The 17590-nt window shown below is 40.4% G+C and overlaps 1 protein-coding gene across 3 annotated transcripts in view; it reads left to right on the forward strand.

Annotated features, from left to right (window-relative positions):
• The window catches only part of zgc:162879 (ras and EF-hand domain-containing protein), a 199460-nt gene extending 182669 nt beyond the window's left edge, over positions 1–16791 (forward strand). The window contains exons 12-17 of one of the 3 annotated variants that reach the window (XM_041175008.1): positions 4074–4218; positions 5999–6080; positions 6991–7105; positions 10805–10924; positions 11731–11807; positions 12924–16791. In XM_041175008.1, the coding sequence (XP_041030942.1) occupies positions 4074–4218; positions 5999–6080; positions 6991–7105; positions 10805–10924; positions 11731–11807; positions 12924–13023 (639 nt within the window). In that variant the 3' untranslated portion in view covers positions 13024–16791. The remainder of the gene's footprint in view (positions 1–4073; positions 4219–5998; positions 6081–6990; positions 7106–10804; positions 10925–11730; positions 11808–12923) is intronic. The other 2 variants (XM_041175010.1, XM_041175009.1) reach the window with 2 other exon arrangements.
• The last annotated feature ends 799 nt before the right edge of the window (positions 16792–17590 follow it).

Here is a 17590-nt window from a genome sequence, read left to right on the forward strand (position 1 = left end):
GGCCAGAACACTGTCGCAACAGAGCTCATTGATCTGCTCAATAAGATCTGGACTGTTGAGGATGTCCCGGATGACTGGAGGTGAGGAGTGGTCATTAAGCTGCCAAAGAATGGGATCCTCAGCGGCTGCAACAGCTGCAGGGGTGTAATGCTGCTGTTGGTACCCGGCAAGGTCTTCAGCATGGTGCTCCTGAACAGATTGAAAGCAGAAGTAGACAAGACTTTTCTTGAAGAACAGGCAGGTTTCCGGGGTGGCTGATCATGCAATGAGCAGATCTTTATGCTCAGGAACATCAAACAGCAGAACCTAGAGTCCTAGAAACCACTTGTTATCAATTCATTGATTTTCAAGAAGGCTTTTGATAGTACCCATCAGCAGTCATTCTGGTACAACACGAGACAGCACGGCATCCCAGAGCAGCATATTAACATCTTCAAAGGCTTAAACTGTGACTCCAGCTGCTGTGTCAAGGCCAGCACAGGCATCATGGACTCCTTCAACATCACCATTGCAAGAGTATGGCAAGGTTGCACTCCCCATTCCTTTTTCTCTTCCTTCAGAACACCACAGAGCAGAACCTGGAGTTGATCCAGATAGCAGGGAACTACATAGGAAAGGGACAGGGTAAATCCCTTGTTGGTGTTGAGTTAATTGATCTATAGCTGATGCTGTGGTAGGGCACTCCAGGTGGTCACCACACCCCACCCCTGCTCCACTTGGTCATCACATCTCTTGCCACTCCTGAGAGCGCTCAATGATCTCACCGTTCACCTGTGTAGATGTTGGGTGAGATCAGAATCAATTTTGGCTCTTATTCCTGCTTTGATTGAATAATCTGACATTTTACTGTTGAGGCTCACACATGAATAACATCACTTGGGTAAGGTACAAGAGGATGAGTGGTGCATGCGGAACCACACCTTTGGGAGGGGAAGAAAATTGCCAAAGAAAGCTATACATTTACATTTTTGGGGTCTCCCTTGTGCCAGTTTACCTGCGATTAACCTTCCCTTACCTCAACCTTTTGCATGAAAACAACTTGGGGTTTTACTGACTTTTTGTAGAAAGACAACAAAGTGGCAGGATGACCTTAAACTGTTGGTCTTTCCATTCTGTGCCTCTCCTCCCCAAAGCAATCCATTTCAGGACATGCCATCTTTTCACCGGTTTTGATTGATGTTTTGTTGCTCTGTTTGAATGGATTTTCTACATTTCAACAGAAAATTGAGCACCAAAGTGGTATTGTCCTCTTCTCTTCTGTTTGTAGCGTCATTGACATCTTCCAGTACAAATCCGGAGTTGCAGGGTTTTAACTGTGCTGAAAGTCATCACCTATAAACTAGCTTTCAGGGGGGTGGGGAAGAAAGTGTAAAGAGAGAGGAAATTTAGGAGGTAACCATGCAGCCCTTTAAACCTTCTTTATCATTCAGTTTGCTTGGGGCTGATCTGCAATTCAATTCCATTTACTTAACACTTCACATCTCAATATTGAAAGCTCCAAGTATTTGAATTAATGCATATAGTGTCTTCCTCCTCCTCTTTCAGGTACATGTCCTAAGCGGCTGTTGGCAACCATGGACTTCCAATGGATTGGGCCATGATTATGCTTAGTTTACCATTGCCTTCTGCAGTATGGCTGACCAAGAAACTCTTCTGCTCTTACTGCCTGCCAGCAGGTGTATTGGAAGGATTTTCAAGCTGATAATCAGCCTCTTTGGCCACGTTATGAACTCTCCTTCTGTGGCCATCTAATCTTGAAGTGGGAGTTTCTGGCCCAGAGGTAGGGACGCTACTGCTGCATCACAAGACCTCCCTGCATATGGTCTAAGAACTACATTTTTTTTATTTTCATGAATGTTATTTATATTTGGCCCAATACTGAGCAGTGAGACTTTTCATTGCTTGTTACTTTTCAAATTCACCTTGATTCAGGAGTTAGTTTAAAGTATGAGTACGAAAAGGGCCTCAAAGTCAATTTTAAGTTACTTTGTAGTCCTGCATAGCTCTAAATTGACTATAGTTAAACAGAATAAACATTTTGATCATATGACACAACATTTAAATAGTTTCAGGTGCAAAATAAACTTTCAGAGAACTGTGCTTTTAAGATTAATTACTTTGTCAATACTAATTTCAGTGGACAGAAAATTGACCTGATGCGCAAACCTCTGACCGAGTTTTTCAAGATAATATATTCTTCATGCGAAGCTTTACACAGAGAACACTACATTTGTAAAACCTACCCTGTAGTGTTTTGAATTGAAATTAGGTATCCAGAGTTTGAATTTTAGGCTATCAGTAATCCATCTCCAACATTAAGCGTGCTAACTATTTATCTCCGTCCCAGTCAGCTATCCAAACTCAGAACACACGTGGACACATTTAGGCATAAAGTTTTGGTTCTGCTAGATTTAGAAGGCTCTTTTAAACTTTTCACTGCATTGCACCCATGAGTCTGTGACCTTTTTCAGTTCACTTAATGCTGTGTGTATCTCTTGACGATGTGAATGTGACCCATCATCTGGAGAAGTACAAAGAAAAGTATGATTTAAGTCTGTGTTTCCCAGCTGATAATTGGCGAAAGGACCAGAGTGGAGATGAGGAAAAATATATTCTCAGACAAGTTATGTGCTGCCGGAGAGGGCAATGGAAACCGTTCAGAAAAGAGAATTAATTATAGACTTAAAAAAAACATTTTCAAAGCATGGGACTAATTGGATAGCTCTTTCAAATAGGTCAGCACCAGGAGGATGGGTAGAATAGCCTCTTACTGTGCCAAACTACAGACTATCCTAAAGCTTGTGGATGCCGGGACAATTGACATTTGATACTGTGATCTATAGTTTTTGATGGATAAGGGTATCAAGGGTTGTACAGCAAAGGTGGGTAAATGGAGTTGAAGTGTAGATCTGCTACAACCTGACAATGGTAGTAGAGGGTCAAGGGTTTGAATGGCTTCTGCCGAATCTTTTTTAAAATGCTGTAGTTCCTGTAAACACTTGACACTGAAGTTATCCCCCAGTTTTTTATGACCTTAAATAATGATTAGATTAAAACCATCTGCTGGTCACATCTATCCTGCAACTACATTGCAACATTATTCTCACATAGTGGACATGGATTCCATGTCCACTATATATCAGAGAGCAGGTGGCACAGATATGGTAAAATAGATCGGGTGGGTAGCCCACCCCTGACCCAGTCCCCATAATACAGGGGTTTGGTGAGGGCCCACTAAACTGCCCACCCTTAAGCCTATTAAGACCCTTAACTGCCCAATTGAGTGGCAATTAAGGGCCTGAATTCACCTCCACTGCCATAATATGCTGGGCAGTGGAAGGCGGGCAAGAGTGGAAACACTTTTTTTCAACAAAGCTGGTGAACATTGGCGGGGGGGTACTCCTTCAGGGGTTGCCCTGTATGCATCAGGGCACTCCCCAAAGGTCCTACCCCTCCCATTTGTGTCTCCCTGCCTAGCCTCCAAAAGTATTTTAAAGTGAATGGTTTGTGCACAGCCTGTGCGATGACTTTTAGGTTGCTGCACGGCTTAGAGGGAACATTATTCTCCACCACTCAAAAATGTTGCTCCTTTAAAACGTAATTCTTTGTCCAAACTTTTGGTCACTTGTCTTAATCTCTTCATTAGGTTAGGTGTTAAATTTTGTCTGAAACCTTAGAACATGTTTACTATTTTAAAGACACTAAACAAATGCAGTTGTTGCGTTTGCATGACATGTGACAACATGTAGGTTTGCAGTAAAATGCTGAGCATATTATCAGCCACTATACACCTGTATCCCAACACACGCATCATAACACACAACCTGTGACCTATCAGTATTTTGTACCCATGCTGGTTTGATTCAAGGGATCCAGATAAATTGGAGAAAGTAGCTTTAAGAAGCCAGTAGGTCTCTGTGCTGGAAGGCCAACCTAATCTTTGTCTACTAATCTCCTTAAAACTTTAGCTTCCTTTTTTTTGTTTGAAAAGGCTTTTCAACAGTGATTGGAGCCAAATTGAGTTCTGATGGTGTTCCTTATTCTATGTTAATAGGTTTTGTTTTTACTTTCAGAATGTGAGCATTGCAGGGGACAATACCCAATCTGATGGACCACTTTATAGACTTGTCCTTGCAGGAGATGCTGGTTCAGGGAAATCCAGTTTTTTACTGCGTCTGTGTATGAATGAGTTCAAAGGACACATTCCTACTACGTTGGGTAAGATAATTATCCCTTGCTATCTGCCCTGTGTCTTTAAAGGGTGATGTGTCTTTTGAAGTGGGGTTGCCTTCAGCATGTTGATCTGATCACAATAGTGGGGTCAATTTTCCTTTAACCTCTCCCCAGCCCCAGCCAGACCACGAGTCTGGTCGAGCACATCCAAAGCGTACTCTGAACCAAGTAATTATTGCAGGTTTGGGCCCTTTTATAATGGCCCTACTTTGCTAAAAGTGCAAGAGATCTTCTTGCACTAGTCAAAATGTTGCCTGTTTTGGAAATTTTTGCCTGCTGTCTAAAGCAAGAGAGCCTGTTGATTGTCCTGGTGGCGATGGAAGGTCAGTCACTTATCTTTCTGGTATCTCCACAAGTTTGCTGCCAACTTATTTTCTGATCATCTGCTCTTGAGGCAAGCTAGGTGAAAACTGAGACCTGCTTGGGTGATTGGGCCTGCACCTAGTGAAGACTGGGAAGAGGAGGCAGGTGGTGTCATGCCATCATGCTGCATTATCATAGCAATAATGTGCCTCCAGCTGTTCCAGAAGAAAATGCCTGACCCTCCACCCATTGGCAAGATCCTCAGAAATGCAAATGATCAAAAAAGGCTTGTTCCCCTCTACTGGGGAATTATCATATCCCAGACATAAAGAGGAGAATTTCACCCCAAATTCTTCTGTATCTGAATGGTATCCACCTTTTACTGATTCACACTCCTTTCCTGGTGATCATTAACTTGGGGCTAGAAATAATGTTATCTAATGGGTGGAATTTTATGGCACCGGGATTTTACATTCCCGCCAAAGTCAGTGGAGTTTAGAATGGCTCGCCGCATATTACAGCCCTGTCCCCGCCGCAATGGGGCCATAAAATTCCAGCCAGTGTGTTACACTGCAACTTTTTGAATGCTTTGCCACTGAAAGTGTTTTGTATGAAATGCCATTTCCCCTGCTTTAGGCCCTTTACAATGATCCTACTTTGCTTTTGAACAAGTTGAATGGCTATCAGCTTTGGGACCTTTTGGTTTTTATTCAAAAGCAATAGCCAGAAAGGTCTGAGCCCTGGTGATCATTCTGTTGGTGTGGGGGAAGGTGGGGTGAGTGATAATGGGATGACGGTCACCTACATCAAACAAATCTGGTTTGCCAGACTGTGACTGTTCAGGATGAATTGAAGTTGGACATATTGATTGTGTGGGGGAGGGGTGGGGGGTTCAGTCATAGGAGTGGCACAGAACAGACAGCGGCGAATCACCCACCGTGTGTTTTACTTAGGTGTGGTAGCCTTGTACCATAAATACTACACTAGTAATGCAACTGAACATGAATCCAAATCCCATCACGGCACTTTGAGAATCTAGTTAGTTTTTTTATTATGTAAAACTGCCATTAACAAAAGCCACCATGAATCTGTCACTACTGTCATTAAAAACCCAACTGCTTTAGGAAAGAAAACCTTCATCCATGACTGGCCTATATGTGACTCCAGTCCCACGCCAACTCTGAAAGCTTCACTCAGTTGTATCAAAACCATTAAAGTGGCTCAAGAAGTAGGCTCACCACCTCAGGGTTAACTAGGGATGGACAATAAATGCTGGCCTTGCTGGTGATGTCCACTTCTTGAGAATGAATTCACTTTCCATTTAGAAAAATAATGTTTATAATTATAATGGACAGTGTTAATGACTACACCTTCTTTCTTTAGTTAACTTAGATTTCTGTGTTTTTCAAATGTCCTAATCCAAGTGAAACCCAAGTGTTGAATATCATCTGTTTGTTTCTAGGAGTTGATTTTCAAATGAAGAAACTATTGGTTGATGGTGAAAGTGCCACGTTACAGATTTGGGATACTGCTGGGCAGGAGAGGTAAAGGTGACTGTTTAAAATGAGAAACCTGCTGCTTTTCTCTACTCAAAAAGCTATGAATAGATCAGAATTTAAAATATGTATTCCTGCCAATTATTTTACTTAATGTAGTATTTTATTACAGTAGATGTTAATTACACTGACAGTATTCAGTTTAGATACGTGAAAGCAGTGTATTTGTGTGACATTCAGTTTAGCTACATGAAAGCAGTGTATTTGTGTGACATGTCAAAGGGTTAATGCAATGAAAAAAATTTCTTGGAGATACAGATACTTTGCTATTGGATGGACTGGAAAATATTACTGGTTCCAGCCTGTCCCATTTAATTGTGATTGACAAAGCTTCACAGCACTTACAACTTCCCACCGACCCAGAACCGTGACTCTTCCCACCAACCCAGAACCGTGACATCTTCTACAAGAGGCAATAAATCAAGTTAAAACATCACCAAGTTATCACTCTCTTAAATATAGAACCTGATCTTTGGTTCATTAATTCCAATGGAATGAGTAATTGGTTAAGTTCAACAACGGTTGTGTGCCCAGTGGTGGTGAAAATTACCCCCGGCATATTTCATTAAGGGTGTTCCTTTTATCTGCGTTTGTAAAGGAACTTGCTTTTGTTCCAAAGTTGTGTTTCAGAGAGAAATCGTGCATCATCTTCCCAGTGAATCAACCCGGGCTCCCTTTTAACCTTTAACAACCAAGCCGCCCAAGTTTGTTGGGCAGAATTTGGAGCAGGTCATGTGAAACCCTTCATTCCACCATTTTATCTTAAATTAAAGAGTCCCAATACAGAACAATCTTAACTTCATATTTCTAACAATACCTCTTGCTGTATATGGATTAATCAGTTTGGAGTTGAGACCTGTTCAGTCCATTAATGACACCAGCATTTTTCTTATTACAGGTTTCGTAGTATTGCCAAGTCCTATTTCCGAAAAGCTCATGGTGTGTTATTACTGTATGATGTGACTTCGGAGAATAGTTTTCTGAATGTCCGAGAGTGGATTGACGAAATTAAGGTATAGATCATCTTGTTGGCTTAACCAAATTACTCGGCCTTGCCAATGGTTTATTGTGTTTATCAGGTTGTTCTGGCATTGTGTACTTTCAAGTTCATTAACCATGTTGGAGGGAATCTAGCTTCCTCTTGGGTAACCTTATCTGTGTGTGGTTGTTGCTCCATCTTCTGACTCTGTCTCCATTGGGTTTTCCAGAGAGTGCTCTCGGATCTTAATCCTACTACCTGTTTCTTAATTTCCTTCAGGTAACGTGCTTTCTAGTACATGAAACCCACTCCTTTAACTGTTCCAGACTATAAAACTTGATCTTTTCTAAAATGTTCAAACTGCATTTCCTGAGGTTACCTTATGCAATACTAACATTCAAAAACCTTAAGATTTCTTCCTTTCTCATGGTTTGGGAAACTAGGAGACTAAACACAGTAATGTTGTGCTAAATGTAAAGTTTCCTCAACTTATGTTAGACTCCACCCTACACACTTTAGGGGTGATGCGTATGATAAAGGCATAAACCACACACAATATAAACAGCATGCATGATATAGGGTGGAGTTGTCCAAGCAATGCATTACAGATGGAGAATAATCAAAATGATTTTGTCTGGAGTTAGTTTGTTTTTTTTCTAGTGTGTGGTTTCAATAGCAAAGGTTTCCTAAACCATCCCAACAGATATCAAATCATTTTCCATTCCATGGCGTTCTGCTTCACTTGCAGCAGCTGCCATTTTACTGATGATCCAAAACTGTAAAAAATCAATTATTGGACATCTAAAAGAGAAGAAAGGACTTGCATTGGTATTGTGCCTTTCAGATCTTGTAACTTATTTAAACAATTTGGGTGCTGCAAGGTCTGACAAACAGCAGTGAGATAAATAACCAGACAATCTGTTTTAGATTGTAGATTAAGGGATAAATGTTGTCCAGGACACTGACAGAATGTCTAGATCTGCTTAGAGACTAAAAAATAAAGGTGACCTTCACATAGGACTTAGGAGCAGGATTAGTTATTCAGCCCTTTGAGCCTGCTCCGCCATTCAATAAGATCATGGCTGATCCGATTCTGGTCTCGACTCCAATTTTCTGTCAGACCCCATAACCCCGACTCCCTTGTCTATCAAAAATCTATCTAACTCAGCCTTGAATAAATTCAATGACCGAGCCTCCATGGAGGCAGGGGGCATGACTGAGATATTAAATGAGTAGTTTGCATTTGCCCTTCCCAAGAAGATGATGCTGCCAAAGGTATATTGAAAGAGGAGGTAGTTGAGATACGAGATGGGCTAAAAATTGATGAAGAGCAGGTTATTTGAAAGGCTGGATGTACTTAAAGTTGATAAGCCACCAAGACTGGGATGCATTGAGGATGCTGAGGGAAGTAAAGCTGGAAATTGCAGAGGCACTGGCCATGATCTTCCAATCTGCCCCTAGATATCAGGTGATGTCAGAGGATTAGAAAATTGCAAATGTTACACCCTTGTTCAAAAAGAATATGTAAGGATGAACCCAGCAACGGCAGGCCAGTCAATTTAACCTCAGTGGTGGGAAAGCTCTTAATTATGTCTGGATTATCATTTCTAACCTGGACAAGGGAGAATTAATAAAAGAAGCCAGTATGGACTTGCGAAAGGCAAATAATGTATAACTAACTTGCTTGAGTGTTTTAGTGAGGTAATGAAGTTGCTGTGGTGTTTCTGGACTTTCAAAGGTTATTTGATAAAAGGCCACGTAATAGTTTGCCAGCAAACTTGAACCCAATGGGGTTCAAAAAGGGACAATGGCTAAAGGACAGGAGGGTCATGGTTAAGGTTGTTTTTTGGACTGGAGGGGTTCTGCAGGGGTTGGATACTGGGACCACGGCTTTTCTTGATTATAATAATGACTTAGTCTTGGGTGTACCAGGAATAATTTTAAAATTTGCAGATGACACAAAAGATGTAGGTATAGTGAACTGAGAGGAGGATAGTGATAGATATCAAGGAACATAGGCTGGTGGAATGGATGTACATTTGGCAGATAAAATTTAATGGAGTGAAATGCAAAATAATAGAATTTGGTAAGAATAATGGAGAGAGGCAGCATAAAATAAAGAGCACAGTTCTTTAATAAACAATAAAGAGTTCTGGAGGTACATGTGCACAAGTTGGTGAAGACAGGGCAAGTTGAGAAAGTGGTTTCAAAAGGCATGTGCAATCCTGGGTTTTATAAATAGAGGCATAAAGTACAAAAGCAAAGACGTTTTGGTGAACACTGGTTTGGCAACCACTGGAGTATTGTATCCAATTCTGGACACCAATCTTTAGGAAGGATGTGAAGGGTTTGGAAAAGATTTTAAAGGAATGGCGACTTAGATAGATTGGAGAAGCTGGGGTTGTTCTCCTTGGAGAAAATTGAGAAGAAATTTGATAGAGGTATTCAAAATCATGAGGGGTTTAACCAGAATAGATAGGGAGACTGTTCCCATTAGTAGAAAGGTTGGGAACCAGAGGACATAGATTGAAAGCGATTGGCAAAAGAACTAAAGAAGACACGAGGATAAACATTTTTACACAGCAAGTGGTGGAAGCAGATTCAACTGTGGCTTTCAAAGGGAATTGAATAAACACTGAAGGCAAAGAAATTTGCAGGCCTATGGGGAATGGGACGAGCTAAATTGCTCTTGCAGGGAGCTGGCATATAACTGCTCATACTATGAGATCCTTTATGTCCACCTGAGCAGGCAGGTGGGGCCTCGACTCAAGTGCCTGATTAGATTGCATGCTCGAGTCTCTGAAGTGAGGCTTGAACCCATAACGTTCTAACTCAGGCAAGAGTTGTTACTGCTCAGCCAAGGCTAGAAGGCTACATTTATCAGATTTTCTGTTTAAAGCACATTGCATTCCACAAAATGGTTGCCAAGTTTGCCTACGTAGCCAAAAATTAATCCATTGGATGTGAAGTGCTTTAGAATGTCCTGAGGAAGCAAGAGATACTATGTGAAATTTCCTATCTATTTCTTACTCTGGGTGTTGCTGTGTGGGGAGCACTGCACTCTGCCTGAACCAGAATGGTGAGCTAGGATTGTTTACCCTTCCAAATGTCATTGTCAGCACTAGAAAACAACATCCTCTGTCCTGGATGTAAAATAAATAAATAATTATTCTAAATCTATTCTTTATAAACTGGTTAATGACTTTTAACAATATCAAAGGAAATCTTCCCCAATAATTTTATCTACAGTGAAACCTAGACACTCTTTTTCATTGAGACACCCAAATGACTTGTATGGTAAAAGATAAAAGAGGCACCCTGAAATCACAGACACTGCAAATTACAAACTGCCTTTAAGGTACAACTTTGACTTCACAACTTAAGACACTGGCCATGTATTTCAGCGTGAGGGGGGCAGTGGTTTTCTATGAAAGACATTCCTTTGTGGAAATGGGCACTTCTTTCCTGGCATCCGTGGTAGCAGAGAAACTGCTCTATCTATGGGACTAAACGCTTGCATGGCTCTATCCTAGGGATAGAGTGGTTTCTCTGCTGCTGTGGACTTTGGGTAAAGAACTCTCCATTGTCCTGAAGCATTTTAATAGCTGCAAAAAGAAAATAACAGCTGATGCCAGCCCCCAAAATGTCCACATTTTGTTATAAATGGTTCTTAAAAACACGATAAACTCTTTTTGTTCAGTAAAACAGTTACAATGAATAATATCTTTTTCAGAGTTCTACTGATATCCCAACACCAATTATCTTAATCGGGAATAAAATAGATTTAAGAAATGAAACGCCTTATGCACAGCGTGGCACTGTGCTGACTGCCCATGGAGAGAAACTAGCTATGGTAAGATTTCTCTTGCTATACATGCTGTCGTTAACACAAGTTAGAAACTAACTTCATGTAAACCCTCTATACATAAGGAAGATACCATTAATATAGAACTATTTTCAGGTAAATTACATTTTTTTTTAAATGGTTCACATCATATCAACCATGACCCTGTGGCTGGTTTATAAAATATTAACCCAGCAGTTTGGGACAACATTTGAGTTAATCCACCAAGTGGTTATCATGGTGCTAGTTGTAGACTAACCTGTGTAGAGTAAACCTGAGCTTCTGTGTCCAATTCTGAGCACCACACTTTAGGAAAACTCTGAAGGCTTTAAGAGAGGGTCCAGAAAAGATTTCCAAGAATGGTTCCAGGGATGAGGGATTTCGGTTACAAGGATAGATTGGGAAAAGCTAGCGTCTTTTCTCCTTAGAGAAGGTTCATTGGAAATTTGATAGAGGTATTCAAAAATCATAAGGGAATTAGATAGTGTAGAGAGAAAATGTTCCCATTGGCAGAAGGGCTGAGAACCCGAGGACACCCATTGAAAGAGATTGGTTCTTTTGCCAAAGGTGACATGAGAAAACATTATTTTTTTGCAGTAAATGGTTAGGATATGGAATGCACTTCCTGAGAGGGTGGTGGAAGTACATTCAGTCGTGGCTTTCAGTAGAGAATTGGATAGAGCCTGATAGGGTTATGTGGAAAGGACAGATGAGTGGGACTAGCTGAATTGCTTTTGTAGAGAGCCAGCATGGACTTGATGAACTGATTGGCCTCCTCCTGTGCTGTGACTATTCTATGATTCATCTTTCTCTAGACTTACAATGCATTATTTTGTGAAACAAGTGCAAAAGATGGGACCAATGTGGTGGAGGCTGTTCTGCATTTGGCCAGGTAAGTTCACTGCTAACTATCCAGATCTAAGGTGTTAAAGTAAGGAGAAATAAGCCTATTATAATTACTAATTATGTCGGTAGTAGAATGCATGCATTTTAAAGAAAAAGAACTTGTATTTTTAGTGCCTTATCACTGTCTCTAGACTCCTCAACATACTTTTACAACCCGTCTACAGTATTTTGGAGATGTCATACACAAATTGTACAAGCTCCACAACAGGATGAATGAGCAGATAATCTGATGTTGGTTGAGAGAGGAATGTTGGTCTGGATATTGGGAGAGTTCACTGCTCCTCTTTGAATAGTGCTCTGGTGTTATGTTGTTCCCTGTGTATTGGGATGACGTTCCTGCATTGAGATGTGTATCCACAATCATTTTTTCCTGGAAGAAAGTTCAGAAGCTAATGGAATTGTCAAACTGGTAATGGTTACTAAATGGAAGTTTGTGTTGTGGATATTTCTTTGGTACAGACCCAGTGACATTAATCTTTGGTCTCTTGGTACCTTACCCATGCAGCCACTATTCAAGAGTGAGCCATGATGATCAGTGAGAATTTGCAGCTGAGTCTCATCCTGTCTTGTGTAATGTCTGCACTCACTAGGTAACAATCAGGAATGAGAATCCTAACTGTTTTTCACTCACCTAATTAGAAGGATTGAGACGTGGAGAGAGTTGCTACAATCTGGATGATGTTTGGGGTCAGTAGTTAATTTCCTGAGTTTTTTAATGGGGCTTCTTAATGAGATGCAGATGACTCCTGTTACACTGCGAGGTTGGGTGCTGCCCCTCAGGAAGGGAAGGACAATCGCCAGACAAGCTGCATAAACTGCTGTCAAAAGCTGTAACATCTGAAATTTGAATCCAGACCTTGTTGCCAAAATAAAATAGTTGATGTGTAAAACCTGTCTCCAGCCAACGAAATCAAGACTACAGTAAACCCCTGTGTGCATCAGAACAGTAAGACAAGTTACAAGTATTACCTGTTGAAGCACAGTTCTAAAGCACCAATTAATCTCAATTATTGAAATGTAATGCACTCAATGTGACAGGCTGGATATGTCTGCCACAGTGTACATATTAACATAATTTGTGTTCATTTCTTTCTTTATGTAGAGAAGCCAAGAAGCATGCAAAGATCAGGGACCGTGTTGAACCAATAATGAAGCTAATAGCAGCAGATGGGAAAAAAGCACTGAACTGCTGCAAAGCGTAGAACTAGTACTTCATGGATTGTAGTTTTTCACTGACCTCTATTAAGCCACAGATTATTCATGGGATTTGTGATGTTTGCTCACTATATGCTATCACAGATTTTTTTTTTCAAACCTTTACTCTCATTTGAGAGCATCTCTATTTAATGGCCAATAGATTTGGCAGATACTGTGTATATTTTTATATGAGGGTATATAGGTTTAAATGTACATATTCGAGCAGAGGAACACGTGTTGCCTATTCTATCTTGTGATAGGTTTTACCTTAATACAAAACCGACACTTTAAAAAAAGACATGCAAAGAATGTAAAAAGTAAAACGAACTAAGTTTTGTAAAATAAAGGAATTTGCTTTTTCAAATGACATCTATTCAGTTTAAAAACTATCCAGTTAGAAATTTAAATAAAATGGATTTCTTAAAATGGATGGCATGAGCCTCCCTGCCTCCCCTCTTCATCTAACCCAATCAGCATATTCTCCACAGATGCTGTCAGACCTGCTGAATTTTTCCAGCTGTTTTTGTTTCAGATTTCCAGCATCCGCAGTATTTTGCTTCTGGCACATTCTGTTCTTCCTTTATCCTTTTAATGTAATTATTAAAGCTTCCCCTTAAATGCATCTATGCTATTCACCTCCACTACTCCTGGTAGCGAGTTCCACATCCTCGTCACAATTAGGGCAAATTTATTAGTGACCATCTTATATTTATGACTGCTAGTTTTGGAGTCCACCACCCTCTATGAAGCAATTAAATCCCACTTCTCTGATTTGAATCTGCACTTTTAAAATTTATTCATTAATGGGATGTGGGTTTCGCTGGCTAGACCAGCATTTATTACCCATCCCTAATTGCCATTAAAGGGCATAATCTGATTATGGGCTTGTAGCTAAGCACATCATTTGTTGGGGTCCAGTTTACCTAAAACTACAAATATTTTAAATCTTCAGAAATTTGAGCCATTCTCTGTATGGATGCTGATTTTAAAATTTCATTGCATTTTCCTCCACAGGATTACTACTTGGCTTCATCCAGGTACCTGTCCTCTGTAACTATATGCCAAGTAGCTACCCTTCTAGGTACACCCGGAACACACATTCTGTGATCACCAACTACCTAGCTATTGCCCATTGCTGCAGAATGGGAAGACTCCAACGAATGAAATTGAGAAGGGTGAGGGCAGGAATAGGCTTATCAAATATGCCTTTGTATGCTGCAGTATCTTTTATACATGATCTCGGGTTCAGGCAACTCAAAAACCCCTTTATGATCCTGTGCACCCTAAAGGACTTTTTCATTCCTAGGATGGGGTGCATTCTCCTTGTGACCAGCAAATTTTAAACAAGTGTTTTCTGTGGACATGATGGAATCACTTTTTCTGCGGGAATTCTGGTGAGGTTTCCATTGATTCCATCCATTTGGAAACTTGCTGATTTTAAAACTGACACTGGTTCCATCTGCTGGAATAGATGAGCTATCACACCCAGCCACACTACAGTGGAGAGCTTTGCTTGGCCAAAAGACTGCTAACTAATGCAATAGGGAACCTAGGAGCAATTTCTTTACCTTGAGTGGTGAGAATATGGAACTCTCCACAAAATGGAATAGTTGAGGCAAATAGCATAGCTCCTTTAAAGGAAACTAGATAAACATGAGAAAGTAATAAAGACTATATTTACAGGATTAGATGAAGAGTTGTGAATCATTTTCCGGCACTGGCTGACAAATAAGCCTTTTGTGCAGTGTTCTGATGTTTTAAAAGACAATGTATTGCTAATGCCAGTCTCCTATTTGGAAAAACCCGGTGGAGGCCCAGTAAAGCTACTGTTAAGGCGCCTCACCAGACCAACAAAAACTCTAGGCTGCTGTTGCTTCCTCGGGTTCTATCCCCATCAGTTGAGGCCCAGTTGGTTGCAATCTTGCCTGTAAGTCAGAAAGTGCTTTGGGATGTCCTCTGCTCATGAAAGGCAATACAAAGCATCTTTTTTCCCTTTCATCTTTCCAACTGTTTAAAGCACCTGACCCATCTTGCCCCCGCATCTGGATTTGCCAGATTCCAGACCGCCTAATTTGTGAGAGCCTGAATTGGAAGATTGGTCTCCAGATGCCTGTTTTGGACAGGCAGGTGGCTGATGGGACACAAAAAAGATCCAGCCACTAAAATGGAGCATCTGCCACGGCTCCCAGGTTTGTCATTGACACATCCCGCTGGGAACTGTCAGGTTCCTCTTTTTTTTTTAAACTCTTAACAACTAGTGGAATTCAAAATTCAAATCATAAACTGTAATCTGATAGACAAAGCTCTCAACCAACCCGCCCACTGCTAGTATGGACAAATAAAGAAAGGCGTTTATCAAGCACCTTGTCACATCCTTCACACATGGTGGGTGGGGTTCTCTCTTCCAGCTCCCCTGCCCACAAAAAGCATATCTGTTCCTCCTATTCTCCAGACAACGCTGCTAAAACAGGCAGTAGTTTGCTCACTGGTTCCTATGCAAAGCAAGGGCTTTTTTGCTGTTTTGATGAACACTGATTTTTGTTTGCATGTGTATAGGGTTAGACTGCTGAGACATATTATTCCATTGGGGATCAGTGTTTGGCATCTTTATGTCAGAGTTCAGGTTCGAGCAAAGTTGGGTAGCAAGGTGTGCTAATTCCCATATGTGCTTTGGGAGTGGCTCCATGCACTGTCTTTGCATATAGCCGAGCATAGTGAAGAGTTGAGCCGAGGTTAGAAATATGAAGAAACTGGTCAGTTGGTGAGCAATGAAGAGCTCAGATGGTAGGGGTTGTGTCCCCAATAGAGGATAAGTATAAAGAAGACTTGAGATTTGTTTTAAACATGACAAGTTTTATTTATAATGAAATATAAGCAGGACTGTTTGGTTCTTTTTTAACTATTCACTATTTAGAAAATAGCTGCAGAATAAAAACTGAAGGCTGAGCAGGCAGGAGTGGTAACACTTGGGATTGGCAGGTTTTGGACTAAGTGTAAAATTTGTGCAAATTTACAGGTAAAAACAATTGATTAGAGAATGAGGACAGGATAGGCCCTTCAAATGTTGAGTGTTCGCATCAGATTGAGATGCATCTCATAGGAATAGGCAAAAGTACTTTAAAATAATGTGCTCACATTGGGCCAAAACGTATAATGGAAGACTATCTTAAGTACAAGATGAGTACAATGCTGCACGCCTTTTGTACTCTTCACCATTTTAGTATTCACTAACAGATGTCAAGCCCATCCCACTATTTATTTTTACGCCTTAGTAAATTGTTATACTCAAATCAAGAGACTGAAATTACTTCCAATTGGTTTGAGACAGGCATCACAATCCTTGAACATTTCCTGCATCTTTTCAATAAGAGTACATTTCAGCTTAAATAACTTGCTACATTTTTTATGCTTTCATAGTCCCATTACAGTTTGAGGGTGTGATATTTGAGTTTGACTCAAAAAATTAAGTCAAAGCGAGCAGAGAGAGAACTTTGTCCAGTGGCTGGAGGGTTGGTAATCAAGAGCTGAAGAAGAGTCATACCGATTCGAAACGTTAACTGTGTTTTTCTCTCCACAGATGCTGTTAGACCTGCTGAGTTTTTCCAGCATTTTCTGTTTTTGTTTCAGATTTCCAGCATCTACAGTGTTTTGCTTTTATCTTAGTTTACTTGTGTATTTTGACCAAGTGGATTTTTGGGGGGGCGGGAAGAAATGTTTTGTAAGACTGTTTAACTGTGTAATTTTAATCTTGTGTACTTAAGTATTTTTGCTTCTTGTTAATAAATCTTATTTTAAAATCCTAAAAGTGTTACTGGGATTAGTAGTTTTCCCTTAGTTTTCAAAATGCAAAAAAAAAGCTATGATCAGTAAGACAAGTTTCCCTCTGGGATTTGATTTGCTCAGAGAATAACATTGGCTGCAGTCGTAACTAGGGTTTATCAGTGTAGTTACCTGTACAATTTGATGGCTGGTTCCAGCTCATGTTTTGACAGCAGAATCACACATATCTGCTCTTCCCACTCTGCTGCTTAATCATCCCCAGGCAACACAAAATGATAACTGCATTTCACTAATCAGCACTCCCATACCTATTCCCCCATATGCCTTATGGAACTCATGATGACATCACTGAAGAATACACTGGGAATATCATCAGTTTAAAGTAAGCTGCTTTGAAAGTTCCATTTGAGAAGCGTCAGACTGGCTGACAACAAAGTGAATACATAGTCAGTTAAATTGTGAAATTGTTGTAATTTCCATGCAGGTTTTTGAAGTAATTAAGGGGCAAGTAGGGTGACAAATCACAGCAATGTAAATTGCCAAACTAGGTAAACCACATCAAATTTCATTAGGGTTATATTCCTTTAACAAGTTGAAGCATACTAGATTTTATTTATCCATGGATGGGGGTAGAAGTATGGTATAAGGATGAATGAAGAAATCAGTAAGACAAAGAGAAGAGACTGGCAAGAGGAATTCCAAAGTCTTCTATGGCATATAAATAGTAAATCAGTTGTCCCTTGATTCAAGGGTGACATCCAGTCATAAGTTTGTCATGTGACTGATTAGGCC

This window comes from Carcharodon carcharias, chromosome 26 (genome assembly GCF_017639515.1).
Source record: "Carcharodon carcharias isolate sCarCar2 chromosome 26, sCarCar2.pri, whole genome shotgun sequence".
Lineage (NCBI taxonomy): Eukaryota > Metazoa > Chordata > Chondrichthyes > Lamniformes > Lamnidae > Carcharodon > Carcharodon carcharias.